General features: G+C 44.9%; 1 protein-coding gene across 2 annotated transcripts in view; it reads left to right on the top strand.

The window, feature by feature from the left end:
• SCAPER (S-phase cyclin A associated protein in the ER) overlaps window positions 1-22,554 on the top strand; it is a 2,262,878-nt gene that overhangs the window by 450,679 nt on the left and 1,789,645 nt on the right. For both annotated transcript variants that reach the window (XM_069222023.1, XM_069222024.1), the window contains exon 9: window positions 8,362-8,522. In XM_069222023.1, the coding sequence (XP_069078124.1) occupies window positions 8,362-8,522 (161 nt within the window). The remainder of the gene's footprint in view (window positions 1-8,361; window positions 8,523-22,554) is intronic.

Below are 22,554 nucleotides of genomic sequence, written 5' to 3' on the forward strand. Positions count from 1 at the left end.
AGCTACTCAAATCCTCCCAATCCAGCTTTCACAGCAACCACAGCACGAAAACTGTCCTGATTGCAGCCACCAATGACATCCGAACCCTTCTCGTTGCGAAACAGCAGCTTTGATCTTCCTTGACCTCTCTGCACCCTTCTACACCGTAGACATCGATACTCTTCAAATCAAAGAAGCCTCCATATTGATGTTCCTGCTATATATGTGTTACATACTTGTACCTTTTATAATAAATTATGAAACAAAAGTTACCTCTGAGGGCCTGACTAATTGCCTCTGAGGATTTCAGTTCCCTGGTGCAAGAAGATCAGTGTTGCTTTATGCCCAGATGATACACGCACCACAATATGAAAAACCTCTATCAGCTCTTTTAGTTTACTTTTAAAAACTCCTATTTTTAAAAACTTCCCATTCGCTGTTTTGAATATGGGCTTTGGAGCAAATGTCCTAAAATATCCATTTACTTTATACCCAGCACGGACCTGGGTGCAGATCAATAGAGCCTTTTCCAATTGGCAGCTTCATGGAGAAGGGATGCCTATTATCTCCCTTGCTCTTCTTCCTTGCAAGTGAGCTGTTCATAGAATGTCTAGGGCTAGAAGACCAGGTCTCTGTCTCTGCACAAGACCTCCTAATTTTCTGTAGCCCCAGCAACTACAGTCAGTCTTGTCTTCACATAATGAGAATATTGGACTTATGTGGTCAATATTCTGGGCTTCTGGAAAATTGATGCAGATCTGTACTACACCCAGTACATGGATCAGTGACAGATAGGCAGTGTAGAAAGCTGGCTGTCTATGCAGTGTACCAAATGCAGGGTTACAGTATGCAGATAGTACCAGCGACTCCTATTGGTTTGCAGGGGTAAAAGTAATAATCCCAAAAGCTGTCTTTTGTGGTAGTGTGGGCAAGTAGTTAAGCTTATCAGAGGGTGGTGCTAAGCGTTTGTTGAACACACAGAGTCAATAAATGAGACACACGCATTCAAGAAGGAACTAGAGACCGATGTTTAGGAAAATAATTACTTTGTTTATATAATGTTTCATCAGTGGAAAACTTCAAAGAAGATCAGTACTGTTGCATTTGTATTTGTTTAGCCAGTAACGCCAACAAATGCACTTTTGTGTGTTAAAGGTTTCAAAGTACTTTTATTGCAAAGCAGTTCTTACAAAAAGTTTGCGGGGGTCCCCTGAAAATTGTAGTGTCCTAGGGGTGCAAGGTCACAGGCAAGACCAGCGATAGTTTTACCTGCCCTGGGGTGTCCGTGTGCACTGGTGCTAGTTGAGATCGTGTGTCATGAGCACAGCACGGTTGGCAACAAGGGGGCCACCTAGAAAGAGACTGCAAGGAGGGACTTGGGGGACAGGTCTGGGAACTACCAATGGGGAGCTCAGTCAGTGGAGGTCCTGGGAGCAAAGGGACACTGTTTGATGATGTGGACCTAGGCCGTGAAACTCAAGTGCAGTGGGTCTTTGTCATTGGTGCTCCTGCATCAAGGTGCCTACTGTTCTTTGGTGGACCTACAAAAATAGGGACATAACAGGGCATCTGGACTACTTTGGAAGATGTTCTCTGCGTGCTGATGTCTCTGGTCGCTGGTCTCAAGATGCAATGTTGGAATTCGAATTGGACTTCAACAAGCCTTGGCTCCTGCAAGAGGTCCGTCACTCTAGGTATTGGTGTAGGATAGCTCCGGTTTTTCCTGTTGGCTTCTCACTTGGTGGCGTCTTGCAGCCTTCTCCTGGGTGGCTGCTGCGTCAGTGGTGCCGGTGGTCAGCAGAACGGTGGTCAGCAGAACGGTGACCCGGATGTTGCAGTTGGTGCCTGCAGGAAGCAGGGAAGTGGCTTCTCCACTCCAAGGAGAGATCCTGACAGGCTGGTGAAGTTCTGGAGAACCACCAAGGCTCTTGGAGTCCCCACAACTGCAAGACGAGTCGGGATGTCATGGCTTTCAGGACAGAAGCAGGTAGGCAGGCAGGGTTTTGCACCAAAAGTTCCCCAGTCGCCCACAGTTCTCACTCTTAACTCTTCTTTGTCCTTTTTTTCTTGGGTCTGACAAATCTGTTCTTCTTTTGTCATGGGGACACCTAAATACTCAATTTAGGGGTGTTTAGGAGAGTGTTGGGTAGTAGCCAATGGCCTGTTTACCCTTTGGCAGCTAAACCCCCCTATACGATTACTTCCTGTGGGAAGTGGAAATAACCCTGTCCCAGAATTCCTAGTTCCACCAAACTCAAGATGGTGGAACCCTTCCCCGAGTGTCCACTTTGGGTAGTCCACCATAGGGGTGTGGCTAGCCTAAAGATGGAGCACACCTACTAATAAACTAATTTTCCTGCCTGTCCTCGTGTCAAGTGAGCCTCAGGGTAGGAGGTGCGCAACTAGCACATCTGGGAAAGTCAGGATTGCATATCAAAGGTGGTAGGGCCTTTAAAGTCCCTGGCCTTGGTGTGCAGATTCACTAGCCACCCTGCTGGAGTAGCTGATCCTCCAAAGCAGGCATTGTTTCTGTCTTCCGAGAGTGTGAGCTTTCACCTCACGAGAGTCAGAAACATGTCTGGTGGTAGGCTGGTCAGTACCAGTCAGCCAGCACACTAAGGGACTAGAAGGCCGCATGGGGCACTTCTTAGGTGCCCTGGATTTATTAAGATGAGGAGTTTGATACCAATCACCGTAGGTTTCAGTGAAGCCATTGTGTAGCTGGGGCACTTGTAAGAGCGAGTGTCCAGTACATACCTTTTCTTTTTTTTTTCCTTTTTTCCAAGCAACTTTATTGGGTTTTTGGGATAACGCATAGACAATGCATCAGATCACTTTGATATTAAGCAGCATTGCACCCTGCAAGGTCAAAAGCAGCATCTGCTTAGACGTCTGTAACTGTCAGCATAGTGTTTAGAAGTCCCAGCCCTCACAGACAAATATATAAAAACATCATATTTACAACACAGGAAGCAATTTGGCACAGTTTGTTTTCGCAGGGTCAACCCATATGATCAGTATTTTAATACAGAATAAGAAAAGAAAAAGCAAAGAGAAATTTTCCATTAATTTCTGCATCCCCATAGACCCAATAGAACAAATGAACCCTCCTGCCCCATTCGCCCTATCTGCTTCTGTGTGGGCTTTCACCATATATCTGACAAAGGTTCATGTGGTTTAGTTGGGAGACATTAGTAACCCACTGGTTGGGAGTCTAAGGTGGCTTTAACCTCTCCCAATCCCTCCTCCAAAGTGAGCATTGCGGCATGCATCCACATTTATGGATGCGGCTAAGTCTGGCATCTCTTGTAGATCAGATGAAATAGCTGACCATGCTCGTAGATCATCCTCTAGTTTAGCATCTGTACAGATGTGACGCATCTGCACTTCCTCCGCACTCACCCATTCAGACATCTTTCAGCCAAACAGTATAGGTGGGGGATGTTGATTTCAGCCTTGCTATGGCAATGTACCTCTTAGCTAGTATAAGCCCAAGGAGGACAAACTTCCTGCTTAAATTTTTCTTCGCATGTGCTGGAAGCAATCCCAGCAGTACTAGATGGATCTCTATTTGTAGATACTATCCCGAAGCTCTATTTACACTGTGCAGAACAGTTCGCCAATATGAGGATAGGGACAAGGGACAAGCATTTCCAAACAATATGTTCAAAATCTGCTGGGTGGGCAATGAGGCATGGACAGCTAGCAGCCCGGGTCTTATAAATTGAGTGCAAAGTTTGTGGAGTGAGGTATGTCTGATGAACAAAGTTATACTGTAGAAGTTTGAAACGTGTGTTGGAGCTGACTTTCCAACCCCCTCATGGACATTTTCCCTGTCCCTGGGCGATAGGGGCCTCCTCTTAAGCTTCCCCCATTCAGTTTGTACAGGCAACACCATGTGTGGTAAGTCGTCGCGCAGAACACGGTATAGATGCGAGATCAATCTGCGACCCTGGACAGTTTTCACCATAGTTGTCAGAGTGTTAGATCAGGTCGGTTCATCTTGAAAGGATGGCCATATCTCCCGGGCTGTACTGGAAATCTCCATATAATGGGGACATTGCCCCTCATCCAGGGAAAAAGTGTCAATGGCCTCCTCTATTGTGATGAAGCGTTGCACAGGATATAAGTCCCCCATGGCTTCACATCACCCATCTTTCTATTTCTATACCAACATGGAGTCAGCATTTTGCATAAAGGACTGCACCACCCATCAAGGCTTATTAGGGCTGTATGGAGCACGGCAGAGGGTGCGACAAACCACTCCCTCCCATGCTACTGCCCCCAGGTGGATGATATAGGGGACATCTGAGGGGGATCCGGAGCCCAGACATCCAGAGGATCGGTAAGGGCCTGTCCCTGAGGGTACCTCTGAATAATCTCTTCTCCCACTTGTCTGTCAAGCCAGTGGAACGCATGCTGTAACTGGACCACCATATAATAGAGTTCCAAGTGTTGGAACCTCCAAACCCTCTCCCCCCCCCCACACACACACACACACCCACCCACCCACAGCCTTACCAGTCTATGCCTGAATGCTCATAGTACATCAGCTATTAAACTATTGAGGGTTCAAAACAGTACATTCCTTAAGATGGCTTCTCTGTTCGCTCACAATGTCCAGTAATCAAACCAGACATCCCAGGGGCATATCTGCTCATGCAGATATGTCCTCACATCAGATATAATGCACCCTGCCTTAGGGCTCTAAGGCCTGCTGTAGGGGTGACTTATATATTTTTAAATGCAGTGAGAGAGGCACTAGCACACAATGGGTGTTCCATTTCCTGCTTTCACCTGGTTTGCTCCAGGACTTGCAGTCTGCAATGGTAGCTGTGTGGAAGTTGTTTGGGGGTGGTCCCTGAAGGTGGCACAATGCATGCTGCAGCCCTTAGAGACCCTTTCCAATACTCAGGCCGTAGGTACCTTGGTACCATTTAATAGGGGCGTACAGCGGTACAGGAGGGTATGCCAGTTGTACATATTTTACCTTGTTTTAGGGAAAGAGCACTGGCCATGGGGACCTGTTTGGCAGGGACCCAGTGCACCTCAGTCGAAAAACCTCAGTACCAGTGAGCAGAAAGTGGGGGTGACCTTTTCAAAAGGAGGCACTTTCCTACACGCCACTTGAAGCCTAACAGGAATGTACAAGGTCTCACTCCCTCCAGTGTCTCCTGAATCTGCAGTGATCCCGCAACTGGTCCTGGCGCACCCTGAATTAGCCACACCCTTGCCGACCCCAGTGCAAATAGGACACTTCAAAGAGGCTATGCTGCAGATCTTTTGTAGGTTTGTGCTTCACTCTGGCATGCTTTCCACTGCCACTATTTGATGATCCGATCTCTGATAACAAACCGGCATTGGCCTGATCTGGGGATTTGGCAAGCTGTGAAATTACTAAAGCACAATCGTGGTTTGACAAACTGATTCTAATCCGATACTTCTGCCCCTATGCCGGTACCAACAAGATAATTCATGCTATTTTGGTTCTCATTCTGCCACAGTGTAAGAAGCACCAAGTGTCCCTTAAGAGACTGATGGTGATGAGGAAGGGGACAGACTGCCCCATCTTAATTCTGAAAATTCATTGTATCTATTCTTAAATGCCCATGGGGTAGACACATCTCCATAGCTATACTCACCATCTGGGCCACCATTGGAAGAAATCACTTTATTTGCAATAGTGTCTCGAAGGGCAGCTATAGCGCTAGAATTACAGTTGTCTTTATTGATACCATTCTGATTACATAGTCTAAACTATTCCCTTTCCTACCAGCTTTCGACCTGTGGATAGGCAACAAAGATTGCCCCAGCCTGTATTACAATTTTTCTACTATACGCCACACAAAGTCCTACTAATTTACCACTTCAGGGCCAAGAACTGACCTCTCCAGCATAGCCGATAATTTTCCCAGTTAACATTTTTTTACCATCTTACTTTTGCCCATCAAGGCAAATGCGCATTCTTTCTAAAATAAAAAGAGAAGACATTAGCATGAACACGAGCTTCCAGACTCTGGCTGAACATTGATTCCGGACCGCTTTTTTGATTTTGACTCCGGAAATGGCTCATATCTTGCTGTCACATCTCTCTGGACAAACCAGAATCTTCTCCCCAGTCACGGTAAGCGATGTCTCCTCCGTGACTTTCCCCATACACTGAGAGAGATTTACTCTCATAGTGCTCTGTTAATTTGCCACTCCTCTTCCATTGTAGCAGTTTTGCTTTCTGTTATAGTCTCCATATTCAGCTAAGGTATCCATGCATGCCCATAATAAATCAAGTTTGAATAATCCCGACTATATGTTACTTATTCAATTGATCTTTATATTCTTTCTTTACTTTTACCCGGACTTAATTGATATGATTTTGGTCATTGATGTAATGGGTAATACTTACCCGTTCTAGGACTAGTCCTTCCTCAGCTATCATTGGTCCTGCTGCACGTTGTTTTGCTTTCATATATGCAGTGACAAGCAGGTTACTATTTAGCTACTGCATTGGGTGAAACTTCCCTTAACATCAACAATTGGTTTTAGTTCTGAAAAAAACTGAGCACTCTAGTAGCATACAGTTCTTGGGCTCTAATGCTTAGTGACTCATAATGCTGAACACACTTGCCCACTTAAGATTTTTAACAATAGAGCTCACTTATATATTGTATCATATTGTATCATCTAAGTACCATAATGCTGCTTGAGACCTAGGCCCTTTCCATTGAGCTCTCCTAATTCAATTGTACCACAGTTATAGGCCTGATGTAACCATCTTTGTTTGAGTCACCAGTTATAATGTATCATGTATGACTCAAGTTTGCCTCAAAAACGTTTTGTTATGCCCTAATGGGATCTGAATTTGGTCTTGATACTTATATATGTATGTATGTGGCATGTCTAGGTATGTATGCATGCAGCAAATGAGGAGACTGTGAAAGGCAGTTGACTGGGAACTCCCCTGGAAGGCAGTGGGTGGAGTTTTTTTCTCTCTAGAAAATATACGTATTTTTCTACGTGTTTCCCTGGAGTTTCTGGATCTTTCCTTACCAACGTCACAGCTTTTTTTTGGACTGTTAATGCATTGTGATGCAGCGTTCTTTACCAAGGTGCATCTTGATTTCTTTGCTAAATTGGAGCATTACTGGGGTGGTCCTGATGGGCATGGGGATGTTCCTGATTGTTGCTGCATAGATGAAAAAGGCCTATGCAGATATGTTACTTAATGTTTTTGACACTTGCAACCTCCTTTCTCACTACATTTATGTTAGAATGCTACATGAGTGAACTGCAGACATGTACAGTACAACCGCCTTGGGAGAAAAATTGGTACTGAGAACCCAGGCAGCCTGCCTACCAAAGGTCATGACTACGTCCCATGTTGGCCAGTCCGTCACACTACCAGCTGTTTTTGGCCCACTCTTCCCTCAAGAGAAAGAGAAACTCATTGCCTCAACTGTGACAGGGCTCTGAGCTTTTACAAGGGCCACATAAATGGCCATAGTGTGGATGATTATCTCATTGTGGGGTTGTCTTGTGCAGAGAAAAGCATGGCAGTGCAAAAGCCACTGTCAAGGTGGCTGGATGTTTGCATGTTTTCAAGTCTTTCAGGCTTATTTCCCCCAGGGGAGTGCCTTTGGCGAGGGGGGTAGCTTTTCTAGACATCTACAAGGCTGTGACATCAGCATGTGCATACATTCACTAAACAGTATTGCCTTGACAGTCTGGTGTGGGCTGTTGGGAAGGTCTCTTTACCTGCTTGGTTCTGTAAGAGGTTTTGATTTTAGTCCACTCCGCAGAACCTCCACCTTTGAGAGATACTACTGTGGTATTTACTCAGCCAATTACAACTATTGGTTAGTGTATTCTAAATGTGTGGAATTTGTGACTAAACGTCTTGATCAGAAGATAAAGTTACATAGCTTTTGTACCTCTTTCTGGTGTTTATTGTAACTGCAGATTCCTCACTGCCATCCCACTTCATTGTTCTTTAGAAAGGCCTCTTTACACTCTGATGAAAAAGTCTGAAGTTAGGAATCTGCACACTGTCTCAGTCCATTTGTTGTACACTCCCTGCCTGTGGGCTCGGAGGGAGAAACATTACAAGAAACCATTATCCTCACACAGTGGTAGGTCTTATATGTGGTTCCACTGTGTCAGCTCCAGGGTGGATATGGAACCACCTACCAGGGTGCAGGAAAATTGCTAAAGAATTCGCTGTATCCATTCTGGCACCTGGGGATATTGTAAGGTTGAGGAATATACAGTTGGGTAGAGTATACACACAATTTTGCTTTGATTTACTTTGCACTTTCTATGTTTGATTTATGCGTGATGGAAACTACACTGTTGCTAGCAAGTCAACTTTATATATTGTTGTGTCTTTAGGGGCCCTTCTATGACAATACCTGCTGCTCGACTCCAACCTGCTGGTGTAAGTTGGGCTGATAAAGTTAAAGCCAACTATGGTGGCACTTCAGTCTGCATAGAGGAAGTAAATGATCAGACTAAAATACCTACAGCAACCCAAAAGTCTTCACGGAAGGATGGTAATTTTTATTTTTTATTTTTTTTACTGGACTTATATTTGATTATTGTTAAGTTTACTCATGTTAAAGCTGATGTATTTTTACAAGTGTTGATTAGTAGACACCCTGTTTTCTGTCTGATAGCTGTTTTTATCCCTTGCATTATCAATGACCATTACATTATTTTTGCTGCGCAGTAGTACTGCAGTGTTTCATATCTCCCTTTATGCCTCATTAGCTCAACATCTAACACAGATGGCAGAATAGCTGCCTTTAGGAGAAGCTAAAAAATTACAAATTGATCCTAAGCTAAATGTCATGGGCTCTTGCCTCCACTAAATTGGCATTCTGCCTAACCTCCTCTCCTGACTCATTACTTCCAATAAATTATTCTTCACCATAAACTCCCACCCACCATCACTGTAACCCAGAACAACCTCACAACTAATTGCTTTGCATACTACTTCTTTTGAAAAAAAAACAGTCTGTTAGAAATATATTCTACACCCTTCTCAAGGACTCACTCCCCCATCACATACCCTTCCACCCCAATGCTGCTCATATTTACTCCTCCCTACTTCTCTTGACAAACTGAACCCTGTATTCTGAATGTTAGCCTTTTCTGTGTTCCTTTCCAACACTCGCCCCCAAAATTGGTAGACCAGTTAGTAGCCTTAAGATATTTTCTGCTTTGCTTCACCTCACGGTTCAACCATTATTTACTATCTGCAATTTACCCTATATTCTTAAAATCTACAGTGGTACTACCCTTGATCAGTACATTGACAGCTGATGACTCACCTGTTTCTCACAACCTTGCCTTTCAACTTCAGTTTAAAAAAATTAAAAAAACATGTGAAGCATTTATGCAGTGTGGTCACCTAATACATAACCTTTTTTATCTTCCTGGTATTGCTTGGGAATCTATTCAAGAGTAAGGAATCTGTAACTAGATGTCTCTATCAGATGGACAAGTTAATTACCTTCGGTAATGCCTTATCCGTTAGAGGCAATATCTAGTTGCAGATTCTTTACCGACCCACCCATCCTCACCGCTCTATGAACTGATCTCCAGGGATAGGGACTTTCCTTTCAGGTCCCTAATTCTGATGTACCGGTAGTCAGTGTTGTTCATGGCTCCGCACTTCTGGCTTGGAAAGTCGTGAAAAGAAACTGACATCAGCACGTTGGGATGGAACCTATATAGGCCCCCTGACATCATATCCGGTGTGCATGATGCTGACGGCAGACACGAAGACGACAGACACCACCTAACAGCACGCAGGGATATACTGCTTCAGACAAATCTTCAGCTGCAGACTGATGCCTGGGGGAAATTCTAAGGTAAGGAATCTGCAACTAGACCATGTCTCTACCAGATAAGGCATTACCAACGGTAAGTAACTTGTTCTTCAAAGCTTTAGAAAAGGTTCTTGGGACTGGGAGCTACTCTTCGACCTGTCCCTGTGTGGATCCCATACTGAGTCAGTCATCAATAAGAATAATATCCTCAGGTGGGAGCTCTGCCAGCGTGTTGAGCAGTGATATTAAATAAGTGTCTTGACCTGCATTCAAGGTATACAGAGGCCACTGTCATGCATCTATTGTGTATATATCTTGCAACCATTAAGCATCTACCTTTTGTCTTGGCTTTGTGAGCTTCAGATTTAAACCTTAGTGATCAGTAGATGAACAGAGTCACCCTGTTGGGTTTTGTCCCTTGTTCTTAGCCGGTGAACAAAATGCCACGAGGTAGGATTTGTCTCATATATGACGTTATTCTTGATTGGGTAGAATGTCTCCTGTAGAGCTATTACATTGTATCTTCCCTCCCACAGATATTGCCATGCCTACTCTTATTAGGGATGTTAAGACATTTACTATTTAACCTCATTTTTGTGCTTATTATCGTAAATGATGTTTGTCTTGTTTGATAATTGTCACCTTCCCTCACCCATACTTAGTGGTAATATTTTAATATGTATTTGTGCCCTGCTTGTTCACACATTTTATTTCCCTCATGTGGTTGTCTCTCTAGATTCCCCTATAAACTCCATTTCCCACCCAAATTGGGATCTAATAACCTATAACAAATGAATTAAGAGTTAAAGCATATTCATAATCGTAATGCATGCCTTTGCAAAGGAAGGATATCACAGAGAGCCTGTACTAACATTTGCCACACTGGCTGGAATGTAGTCAGCAAGACAAACCTCCCTCCGCCCTCCTACCTGCCCAATCACCCCCTGGGAACACCCCTGTCTTCACTTCTAGGAAGCATCCCCACCTCCTGTTTCCCAATACTCACCTAAGCTTACTAGGCCTGTCCATCTCTTGTGGTTTATCTTCGAAGATTGCACACTTGTTTGCATATAATCAGTTAAAATGTAAAGATTCTATAGATCTTGCATAGTTAACACCTTGTTTTTCGTTCCCCCAAGGGCAAAATGCGAGCCCCAGATTAATGGATAACATCACTAAGAGGCCCCCTGGGCAGTTCCGTTGTTCACTGTAGCCATGCTTCAATTATTTTTCTCCAATGATTTTGCTTGCCTTTCTTCTTTACTTCACTGTGCCTTGCAAATGGGGAGGCTGTCCAGGCGGCAGAATTTGATGCATCTATTTGTTGGATAGTACCCCTGATATCATCATCCACCTGTAGCTCTACAGTTCCGTACACACTTGTGAATTAGCGAGTCTTGCTTAAGTATTCAAGGATGGGCAAAAGGGATGTGTCCAGCTGTGTATGGTGTGTTTGCTTTTCAGCATGTCTGTGACTTGGAGGAATTGCTGGTGATGTGGCAAAGTTTCTGGGGCAATGTCTTAATACGGGCACAGTCAAATCCCTGGAAGGAGATTGCATCATTGTCCCTTGCTGCCATTAAGATTTTGTCTTTGTCCATGAAGCTGTAGAGTTTATGTCTGTCTCTGGGCCTTTTCATTTTGCCAATATGTATTGCGTTTTTTTACCATGGGGACTTTAGTGCAACCATGATTTTTAGGGAAGCTTCCAATCTTCCCAACCTTTCCACTTTAGATTCAGCGTCTACCTTCCTTGTCCCCACAGAACTTCTAATCCGTCTGCAGTATAGCAGTTTTTGAGTAAATGTCTGCATTTAGCTCTTCCAGGCTTTTACTTCTATCTGCACTTATTTCTTCTCTCAGTTCTGTATTAAAAAAGGTTGACACCTGTCTCGGAGAAAAATACAGACCATTCATTCATATGTTAAAATTTTGTAAAGGTCCGGATATGATACTTTATTAGAACTTTAGAAACAATTGTATTCATTTTTGGTCCTTCTGTCTTTGTTTACTTTAATTATCACCCAGGGGTAATTAAGGCAGCTCCAGAACACATTTTGTAGTGCTTTCTTCTTGAATTCACTGTTTAAAATATTTTTTTAAAAGACAACGCCATTAGATGATTTTCCCAATTTTTTTTACCCTCCGAAACATTAAAATGTTGGTAAACAACCTGCAAGGTGGTAACTCTAGTCTAAGGATTGCAACCTATGCAAAATCTTTGTGAGTGCCGTTTTATCGGGTTTTCCAGTCAGTGTACTGTTTTCAGTGCAGCAGGACTAGGTTGCAGATGTGCTAGGTTGCAGATCAACAGGCACGGAAGTTCGAATTTTTTGCTATATGTTTATATGGAGGCATGTAGCATGGCCTCCTGTTTAGTTAAAGCCAGGAACGGCCTTCCTACTTCCTTTAGTTACTATTGCTCTTTTTTGTGGCTTTCTGGGCAATGGTATTGGCACATGTCTCGGTAGGGAAGAAGCCACTTCCTATAATGTGTGTGGGAAGTCTCGTCAGACACGGGTCACAAAGCAGGGTCTGTGTAGCAGTTAGCTTCCTTCTGATTTTATTATAATTCCTAGGTTTGAGCTGTCACGCTTATCTTGTGTCTCAGAGGCTGTTGCTTGGTGTGGGATGTTGTACTCATTGTGGGCATTTTCCAGCTCTACTGTTTAAAATGTATTCATACATGGTGCCAATTTTCCTTGCAGCAGCTGTTATGTGCTACTGTAGATCGGTTGTTTGCTTCCCCTGCCGTCTATACTTTCTTGGTTACAGCAATCAGCCAGGGTCCAACTCACCTCTGTATTTTCAAACACTTGTATCAGACATTCGCCTTTCTTCCTGCAGGGCCATGCTGGTTACGGGTCTCCCCTTCTGCTTAGCTTTGTTAGTGCCCCACTGCACACCTCTACAGTGGTCCTTCTGCTTGAGCTGCTTCAATTTCATTTTGCAGCTCCCAGGAACAGTGTTACAGCGGCATCTGATGGCTATCATCCTCTTTTCTGGCCATCATATCCCATTAGGCCTAGCCCCACTACCGCCCTCGGCCGGCCTTCACTTCATCCCCTCATCAGGTCGGCAAAACTCAGCCCTGGATTCCGCCAAGTGCCACCTCAGTTGTGACAGCTGGGTAGGCCCTTCTGGTGCCTCTGGCTTTTTTCAGCACGCCTCTCCTCTCACCATGGCCTCCCAACCCCATCCACCTTGCAGCCTATTAAGCATCTTAGGGCCTTGCCCTAAAGCGGTGGGTTCTACTTCAGTTCCACTGCTTTGGCGGAGCTATAAGGCATAATTTCCTTAATTTTGTAGCTCGGATGGAACTCCATGTGGCTGGTTTCTGAAGAAAAGGCGAGGCTCATCGGGAACCCTGGAATTCATATCTGTTTGGCTTTCTAAGCTGGGCACTCCTTAACCTCCCCCTCAACTACCTACCCACAGTTCATTAATGGTGCCAATGTTGGTTATCCTTTGACCAGCTTTACTAGCAGTTACATTGTTATCTGTTGATTTGCTGCATATACTCATGACCTTTTTGTTTGAAGGCTAAAACATTGTTTGGGGGCTCAAATCCAGAGTTTATAGACATCTGACCAAATAATTTTGATTAACCGTATTGCTGTGTTTGTGGCAGCAATGCATATTCACGTGACCCTTGTCTCTGAAATCGAAATTTTTGAGTGCAACGACCGAAGAAAGTAAATATGTGTATTAACTATATGCCCATTCAAAACAATGAGATAAAATTGGCTTTGAAATTCTGCGTTGTGCAATTTGGGATCGAGAACGCTATTAGTGGTTTTATGAAAAACTTTGTGTGAAAGGCTAAACCTTCCCTATCTTTATGCAAAGCACCACAGTGAAGGTTCAGAGCTAGCATAGATATCAACTGTTCCATATCTTTGCTTTTCTTTATAAGCCAAAACAGCAGGGCTTTGTGATTGCCCCACCAGCCCACGTTAGCATAATTGCTTGCTGGGGTGTGGGCTTTTCTCAAAGCTGCTGGGTTCATTAATAGATAATGTACTGCACTAAATTTAGATATCTTTATATATTGGATATGCATATAGTATAGCCCACCGTTGGTAACTCATTTGCTCAGGATTCTCATCTAGTATCTGACCATACCAAGCTACATTTCAGGAACAGAAGAAAGAACCTCAGAAGTATACACAGCAAATATGAACCAGGCCATTTCATATTTCTGAACATTCTTAATGAGTACTTGGTTCACGATTGAAACTTGCCTCACCAGTAGAGTTAATGCAAGCTAAGATAATAAGGCCTTACTACATGACTGAGAAGAGCTCATTTTAAACATAAGATGATAGGTCAAGTATTGGTGCTCAGCTGAAACAGGCAATCAAGCTGCTGAGCTCACTAGGGAAAGGGTATCTTAAAAGGGATAGGCAAGATCCACCTACCAAAATCTATCTATCGATCTATCTATCATTTTTAGATATTACTAAAATCTATGTCATTTCAGAGTCTAGAAAAATGATATAATTTTGTGAAGATATGTATGTGCAAAAGCTGTGAATGTCACAATTCACTGCCTCTGGTGCGGGTGTGAAAGAAGGCCTTCTGGAGAGTGTGCCTCATTATTTTTCATCCAAAATAAATATATGAAGCTATAGAAGGTCAAAATCAGCTCATAGACTAAACAGCAAGGCTGCTTTGCAGTACCTTATGTTGTGACAAATGAATAAAGTTCTTAGGTACTGTTTACTCCAGTATTGGAACTTTCATAGATTCACATGCTTGAATCATTCCCTGTCGTCGAGATGGGAGTCCCCGGTATAATTTACACAAGTAATGTCAAGACATATTAACAAAGAAAAAGGCCCTGCCTCTTCAATTTAACAGTCTATCAGAGTCATTTTGTGAAAAGGACCAAACTTGAGCATCCACCAATCAGACGACAGCACCCTCCAGAATCCTCCTGAGAGAAGCTCCAGCACCTCAGATTTTCTACCGCACGTCGTGCTAGGGAGTCTCCTCAGAGCTCTGCTCTTTCTTCTCACCTTTTTTCAAAAATTTTCTCTCACAGAAACTTATCTAACTTGATTTGTCAACTATTTTCCAACTATGTCTGACAAGGAGAAGACAGGGTCTCTTCAGAGACTGTAAGACTTGTGGAAAGAAAAGGCTTCATTCTGAAGACCCTCACCAAGACTGCATTTACTGCCTTTACCTAGATCATTCAGCTAAAGACTGTAAGATTTGTCGTACTTTTTCTTCTAAAACTTTAAAAGACAGGGAAGTCAGATTATTGATATGGCTGCAGAAACTAAAACATAGGAAAGACCCAGTTTCTGACTCTGAGAGTGATGAATCATCAACATCCAAGAGATCATCAAAGAGGGCGAGATCAGGCTCCAGATCTCCCTCACAACTCTCAAGAAAAGCCCACAAAAAGACTGCTTCAGGGTCTTATAAGGGCCGCAGCCCATCTTCTTCCCCAAAGAAAGTTTCCAGGAAAGAGGGGAAAGGCCATTCTTCCAGTTCAGAGAGGCAAAGGAAGTCTTCCTCTGTACCACCATCTGTGCCTTTTAAGAATCCATCCTCTGTAACTGGGAAAAAAGCATCGTCGACGGATTCATCTCGACGGTACCGTCGGTGAGTGCTTTTCTGGCGACGACATCTACTTCTGGGTTTCCACCATTGACGGCTCCGCCGGCAACATCGTCGACGAGGACAGATACCCCACCGTCGACGAGAACTGCAGCTACGACATCGACGTCGACAGCAGTCTATACATCGTCGACGGAGCTGATGTCAGTGTCAGCCCTACCGTCGTCGACGACTTCGACGGTAGACACGTCGGCGAGACTTTCTTCTACTAAAATCTCTGTGCGTCCAGCGTCTACGACACCGTCCATGACAAAGTCTATATATATATGCCGTTGACGAGAGAAAAACATCTAAAAAGTGTGGAAAAGCTGACGCCAACTCATACATCACCTAGTAAGGTGTCCTCCCTTGTTCCAGTACACCTTTTGGAGGGAGACGAAGACTCAGATGATGAGGGGCCATTTGGAACAGCCCATAGTCCATCCCAACTGAACGTAAAGTACCAGGAAGAGGAGGACTATGTAGAGGCCTATGACCCCCAATTTTATTCAGAACAGCAGCAATACCAACAGGGAGCATTTATTCCTTCCTCCCTATTAACTGACCTCAGAGCGATGTTGGTTGATTACAACAGGAGGTTTCCCCCTCAAGGAGAACAACCTCCCCCATCACCCGTCTCTGAGGTTACCACCCCACACCAGAGGCCAACTTCCTTACCTCTCACGAATGTGGCCACTCCTGATATGACACTTCCTCATGATACCGACATCTCAGAAGGGGATCAGGAAGAAGGGGAGCTCCTGGACACTCACTCGGAGTGGGACGAATACATCATCCCTGCTCCTTCTTCTCCTTCTCAATCGAAGGTGGAATCCCCACCAGAAGATATAGGAGGGTTTCACAATCTTCTAGAGAGAGCGGCCAAACGTTTTGTTTTACCAATGCCTACCAAGCAAAAAGACTGTTTTCTTTACGACTTCAAGGAGCCTTTCAGAAATCTGTGCGCTCTATCCCGATGGTAAACTACCATTGGGAAGAGGGTCTTAAGGTCATGCATAATCCGGCTACAGTTACGGCAGTACTGCCTCGTCTGGATAAGAAATACAAAGCACCTGATGATGCACCAACATGCTTAACGGGACACCCTCCTCCGGATTCAGTGGTAGCTCAGGCAGCATAAAGAAGATCTACGAATCCTTCTGCCCGGATTTCCGCACCCCCAAAGAGGGTAGACGGCTAGATAACATAGGTAAAAGGTTTTGTTCTATGGCTAGCCTAGTAGTTAGAGCTGCCAACTCTTTGGCAATACTGGCTAGGTTCGATAGACAGCTTTGGGCGGACATTGCACCTTATATTAGCCAGTTGCCGGAAGATGCAAGATCAGAGGCAAATAAAACGGTACAGGGTCAACGCACGTCTGCAGAGCTTATAGACTGTGCAATGGATATAGCAACCACTGCTTTTCGACAACTCGCCGGTGCAGCGATGCTAAGAAGGCAAGGTTGGCTTAAAGCTACCTCTTTCCGACCAGAAGTGCAAAATAAAATCTTGGACTTACCTTTTGATGGCCAGGCGTTATTTGGGAAACACATTGACGCCTTACAATCCATCAAATCGGACACAGACACGGCAAGGTCACTAGGGACCCTGCAATATCGAAAGTCTTCCTTTCGACCTTGAGGGCGTGGCCAACCCTCATACAGAGGAGGATATCAACAACACAGCTATTCCGCCTAGCCTTCCTCTTCCCAACAATATCGCCAATACTACTCACAAAGGCAACCGCCGCAACCTGCCTATGGTAGACCTGGCGGCTGTGGACGCTCAACCCGCCCGGCCAAAGATTCGGCTCGTAGAACCTGATGCTTCCGAGGCTCCGGCTACGTCCAGTTCTCCTCCTTTCATTCTGGGCAGGAGGATATCTCTATTCCTCAAACAATGGCAAACCATTACTTCAGACAAGTGGGTCCTACAATTAGTGAAACAGGGCCATACTTTAGAATTTATCCAGATACCTCCCTCCAACCCCCCCTCCCCCCTGCAGGACTCCTTCAAGATACCCTCAATAACTCAAAAAGGAGATCGACAAAATGCTTCTCAAAGGAGCTATAGAGAAGGTGCCTCGAGCCCAGCGAGGAACAGGATTTTATTCCAGGTTCTTCCTCATTCGGAAAAAGTGGAAGGTTTGGAGGCCGATCCTCGATTTAAGGGAACTATATGTCTAATTAAAAAAGCAATCGTTTCGTATGATCCGCCTACAAGACCTCCTCCTGCGTCTCAATCAGGGAGATTTCATGTCTACACTAGACCTGAAAGATGCATACTTCCACATACCCATCTACCCTGCCCACAGCCATTTTCAATACTGTGTCCTTCCTTTCGGACTGAAATCAGCTCCCAGAATATTTACCAAATGTTTAGCACCAGTCGCAGCCTTTCTCAGAAGGAGAAAACACCAAGTTTTTCCATACTTCGACGATTGGTTGATAAAGGCAAAGAACTACGCAGGAGCGCACAAATCAACAAAAAAGTGCGTTTCCTTACTAACCAACCTCGGACTCACCATCAACTGGGAGAAATCCAAGCCTCTACCAGCACGCAATATTGCCTTTCTAGGGGCAAAACTGGACACAGAATCCACCATGGCATGTCCCACGTCAGAGAGACAACAAAGGTACTTTCGAGGATCAGATACAAATAACTCCGATAATGCTCAGAGCTCTGAGATGGTGGTCTCAAAGGCATCATCTATCAATCGGCCTTTCGTTTCTACAGCAGCCAGCTCCGTGGACCATAACGACGGATGCATCACTGGAAGGCTGGGGAGCTGTGTTACAGGATCTGCAAATAAGTGGCAAAGAGGAAGAGAGGACAATGAGAAAGAAGTAAAGAGAAGCAAGAGGAGGCAGTAAGAGAAAGAAGGGGAACAGGAGAATGAGGAAGAGGAGCAAATGACCAGGAAACAAAGTGGAAGGGATGGTAGATCAATGCATATCAATTGGCTGGAGCTCAGAGCAGTGCAGGCTTACAGGCGTTTTTTCCCAAGATCTCAGGATCGCAAGTGGTAATAAGGACGGACAACACCACTACGATGCATTACCTCAACAAACAAGGAGGCACAAGATCTCTCACTCTCTCCAGAGAAGCCCAAGCAATCTAGAACTGGGCCTCGCAGCAAGGCATCACACTATCAGCTGTACACTTGCCGGGAATAAACAACAAGACAGCAGATGCACTCAGCAGGCAGAAGTCGAACTGCCACGAGTGGGAGCTAGACCAGACAGTTCCTGTGGGGAACACCAACGGTAGACCTGTTTGCGAACAAACTCAGCGCCAAATGCCAGTTCTTCGCAAGTTGTCATCACCAGAAGGGATCTTGGGGGAATGCGTTTTCGATAGTATGGTCAGACATCTTTGCTTACGCCTTTCCTCCAATTCCGTTGATCCCACGGGTACTCACGAAGATGAAAACAGAGCCGTGCACTCTGATATTGATAGCTCCGTACTGGCCGCGTCAACATTGGTTTGCGTAACTTTCATAGATTCATATGCGACCCACCCGCCTCCCCGGAGAAGCTCACTTCACCTCTTTCTCTCTCTCTTTTTCCTATATTGTACGCACTTGTGCTTGGAAAATCTGAGGTGCTGGAGCTTCTCTCAGGAGGATTCTGGAGGGTGCTGTCGCCTGATTGGTGGATGCTCAAGTTTGGTCCTTTTCACAAAATGACTCTGATAGACTGTTAAATTGAAGAGGCCTAGGGCCTTTTTCTTTGTTAATATGTCTTGACATTACTTGTGTAAATTATACCGGGGACTCCCATCTCGATGACGGGGAATGATTCAAGCATGTGAATCTATGAAAGTTTCCAATACTGGAGAACTACAGTTACAGGTAAGTAACTTATTTTCTTCCTAGCTGGCATAGACTGCATGCAGAGTAAAATAGAGTGGAGGCCTGATTCATTTGTCCCCCGCCGCGTGTGCAAACACAGTGGCTGATGTTTTGCTAGTTACTTGACCGTAGTTAGTAACGGTTTTAACTGGCGGAATGCCCAATCTTAATTTAATAAACAATTACCTTTTTGTTGCCCAAAATCGCTATGCATGTAAGTTTCGAAGGATGCATTTGATTTGATCGACTGGAACCATGTCATCAGTTGGCCCTTCTCTTTGGCTCTTGTGCATGCCAAAAAGGGATGCCAAAAAGGTATGCTTTTTTTTGTTGCAGGATTCAGGGATTCATATCCTACGAGTTGTTCTGAAACGTTTCACAGTCTAGTGCCAGAAGAGTGCTTGCGATATGTTTAAACCAATGGTGGCTCTCCCTCTGTCACTTTAGTTTGACAAACGCAGAGTGCCAGAGAAATAAGTGTGCAGCAGCATTAATTGAAAAATCTCTGTACGCCGTTGCCATGGTAGAGCTGCTCAGGTCAGCTTCTCATCAAAATGAATCCTCAGGTAATCGAGGGAATAAACTCTGAGGGGCTGGCTGTAGATTTTAATTGTGGACTTCAGTGATTTCCTGAATTTTACCATCATAAATTTACTTTTTGTTGTGTTTAACCTGAGGTTATTTATGCAGTAATTTTCAAATACATTGAGTTATTTGTGTATTGACAGTTCAGTGCAAGACAAGGAGGACTGGGTAGTCGGCGAAAAGCAAAATCCGAATTTTATCTTCTCCTGTGAGAGGGGGAGTACAGGTTCAGGAGACTATTACTGACATCATTCGTAAGAAGATTAAATAGAAGGGGCACAAGAACATAGTCTTGTCTTAAGCCACTATTTATATCAAAGCTGGCCATTCATCCCACTTTTATGCATTAACTAATAGTTGCTATGTTATGATTAGTTGTTACATGGAATTCACAAGTTTATCTGGCAAGCTCAGTTCATGGAGTGTTCACCACAAAATAGATCTTTTAACTGAATCAAAGGCGGTTATGAAATCAATGAAGTTTATATACAAGGTCACATTCCTTACATGAGAGCATATCTGATAGACTTCTAGCTACAGATTCCTTATCTTCGAATTATCCCCAGGAGTCAGGCTGGATTAAGAATTTTTTGTGGGTAGTACCCCTGTGTGCCGGTAGCTGGTGTCATTTGGCTCTGTGTGGTGCGGTTGGAAATGACTTGATCGGTGCCTATATTGGCACCACCCGAGCGCGTTGATGTCAGTTAATTTCTTTCTGTGCCAATCAGGCCAGATCTGGAGAGAGGTACCTCCAGTCATTTTCTAGCCTTATCTAAAAGACTTATAGCCTCAGATTCCTTACCTTAGGATTATCCCAAGACATCAGACTGGATCCAGAATTTTTTCGTGAACAGTACCCTTGAACGCTGGTAGGTGGTGTCATTTGGTGCCTCATTGTGTTGGCGTTCATGCCGTAAGTGACGTGCACAGTGCCTATATAGACACCACCCCAGCATGCTGACGTCAGTTCTTTTCTTTCCATGCCAGTCAGTGCAGATCTAGAGAGAGCTACTCTCAGCCATTTTTTGACTGATCTTTTTGGAGTTTTTGTTAGTCTTTATTAAGATTTTCTCTTAGTGTGGCAGGATGTCAACTGGGAAGGCGGGCTTCAAGCCCTGTGGTGCCTGTCACTGACAGATGCCAGTGATGGACCCGCACCTGGTTTGCTTATGGTGCCTTGAGCGCAACTACGATGTCAGGACCTGCTTCGACTGCCGCAACATGCACCAGAAGCCTTGACGGAGCGATCTCTCAAGTTCCTTGCCGCTCCACATGCAACGCAGTGACTGCCTCGATCCTGGTCAAGAGGAATGTCACGGGGCCCAAGATTCTTGTCTGACTCAATCATCCTTGGGTAAGTTCCTCAAGAAAAAGAAACGTTAGAAGTCAAAGAGGCCTTCGACTTCACCCAATCTGTTGAAGTCATCCTAAGAGATGAGGGAGCGTTGTCATTTGAGGCCTGGCTCCGTGGTTGAACATGCCCCTGAGGCTGCTCTGTGCTTCCCCTAGTTTCTGAGAGCCATAGCAACCCCCACCCAACTCTTAGTTCTCTGAGGCCATGCACCTCAGATTTGGGCTACCCTTTCCTGCTGGTGTGCTTTTTGGTCCTTGTGGGTTAGTGAGGGCCCCCCACTGGTTTTTTGCTTGTGGCTCCATCCCTGGCTCCAGTGGGGCACCTTGGATCCACGAATGGATCCGTACCGGTGCTGGTCGTACCACATTGACCTTTACCGGTGCGAGTCTCGATACAAACACTCTCTGCACCATCCCCTTTTTAATCCCCGACTTTGACACTGAGCTGAAGGGATGTTGTAGGAAAGTCTCTCTTTCTGGCATGGTTACCCCTACTTTTTTGCTTGTTGTCAGTGTGCTTAGACTGTTTTCACTGGGATCCTGCTAACCAGGACCCCAGTGATTGTGCTCTTCCCTCTACATTTGTTTGTCATGATACTCATTACACCCCACAATTGACCTATTGGTGTACATCTGTAAGTCCCTAGTATATGGTACTTAGGTACCCAGGGCATTGGTACACCAGGGGTCCCCATGGGCTGCAGCATATATTATGCCACCCATGGGAGCCCATGCAAACTGTGTCTGCAGGCCTGCCATTTGCAGACTGCGTGAAAAGGTACAGGTTTCACTGCTGATCACTACACCAGGTTACTGTAACTCACCCCTATAGTGTAGGCCCTTCAATTCCAAGGGCAGGGTGCAGGTCCCTGTGTGTGTTGGCACCCCAGCAAGAACAGAGGTGCCCCTAAGAACTCCAGTCCCAATTACCTGGAAGCTATGTACTGACCATAGGTCACCACCTATGGTCCAGCTACATAATGGTAACTGTGAACCTAGGCATGTTTGGTATCAAACATTTTGGAATCATGCCTCATTACTGATGCCAGTAATGGTGGCATGATTCAATGCACTCTGGGCACTCCTTGGAGGATCCTACCAGTCTTCCAGGGTCTGCGAGCAGCCGCTGCAGCCCCTCAGACAGGATTCTGCCCCCTGCTGCTTGACCAGCTGAAGCAGGGGAAGGCAAAACAAAGGATTTCCTGTGGGAGAGGGGTGCAACCTTCTCTCCCTTGAAAATATCTGTTAAAAAGGCTGGGGAGGGGTAGCCTCCCTATGCCACCGAACTGCTTTGAAGGGCACATTTGGTGCCCTCCTTTCATAATTCGGTTTGCACCAGTCCAGGAACCC

This window comes from Pleurodeles waltl, chromosome 3_1 (assembly GCF_031143425.1).
Source record: "Pleurodeles waltl isolate 20211129_DDA chromosome 3_1, aPleWal1.hap1.20221129, whole genome shotgun sequence".
NCBI lineage: Eukaryota > Metazoa > Chordata > Amphibia > Caudata > Salamandridae > Pleurodeles > Pleurodeles waltl.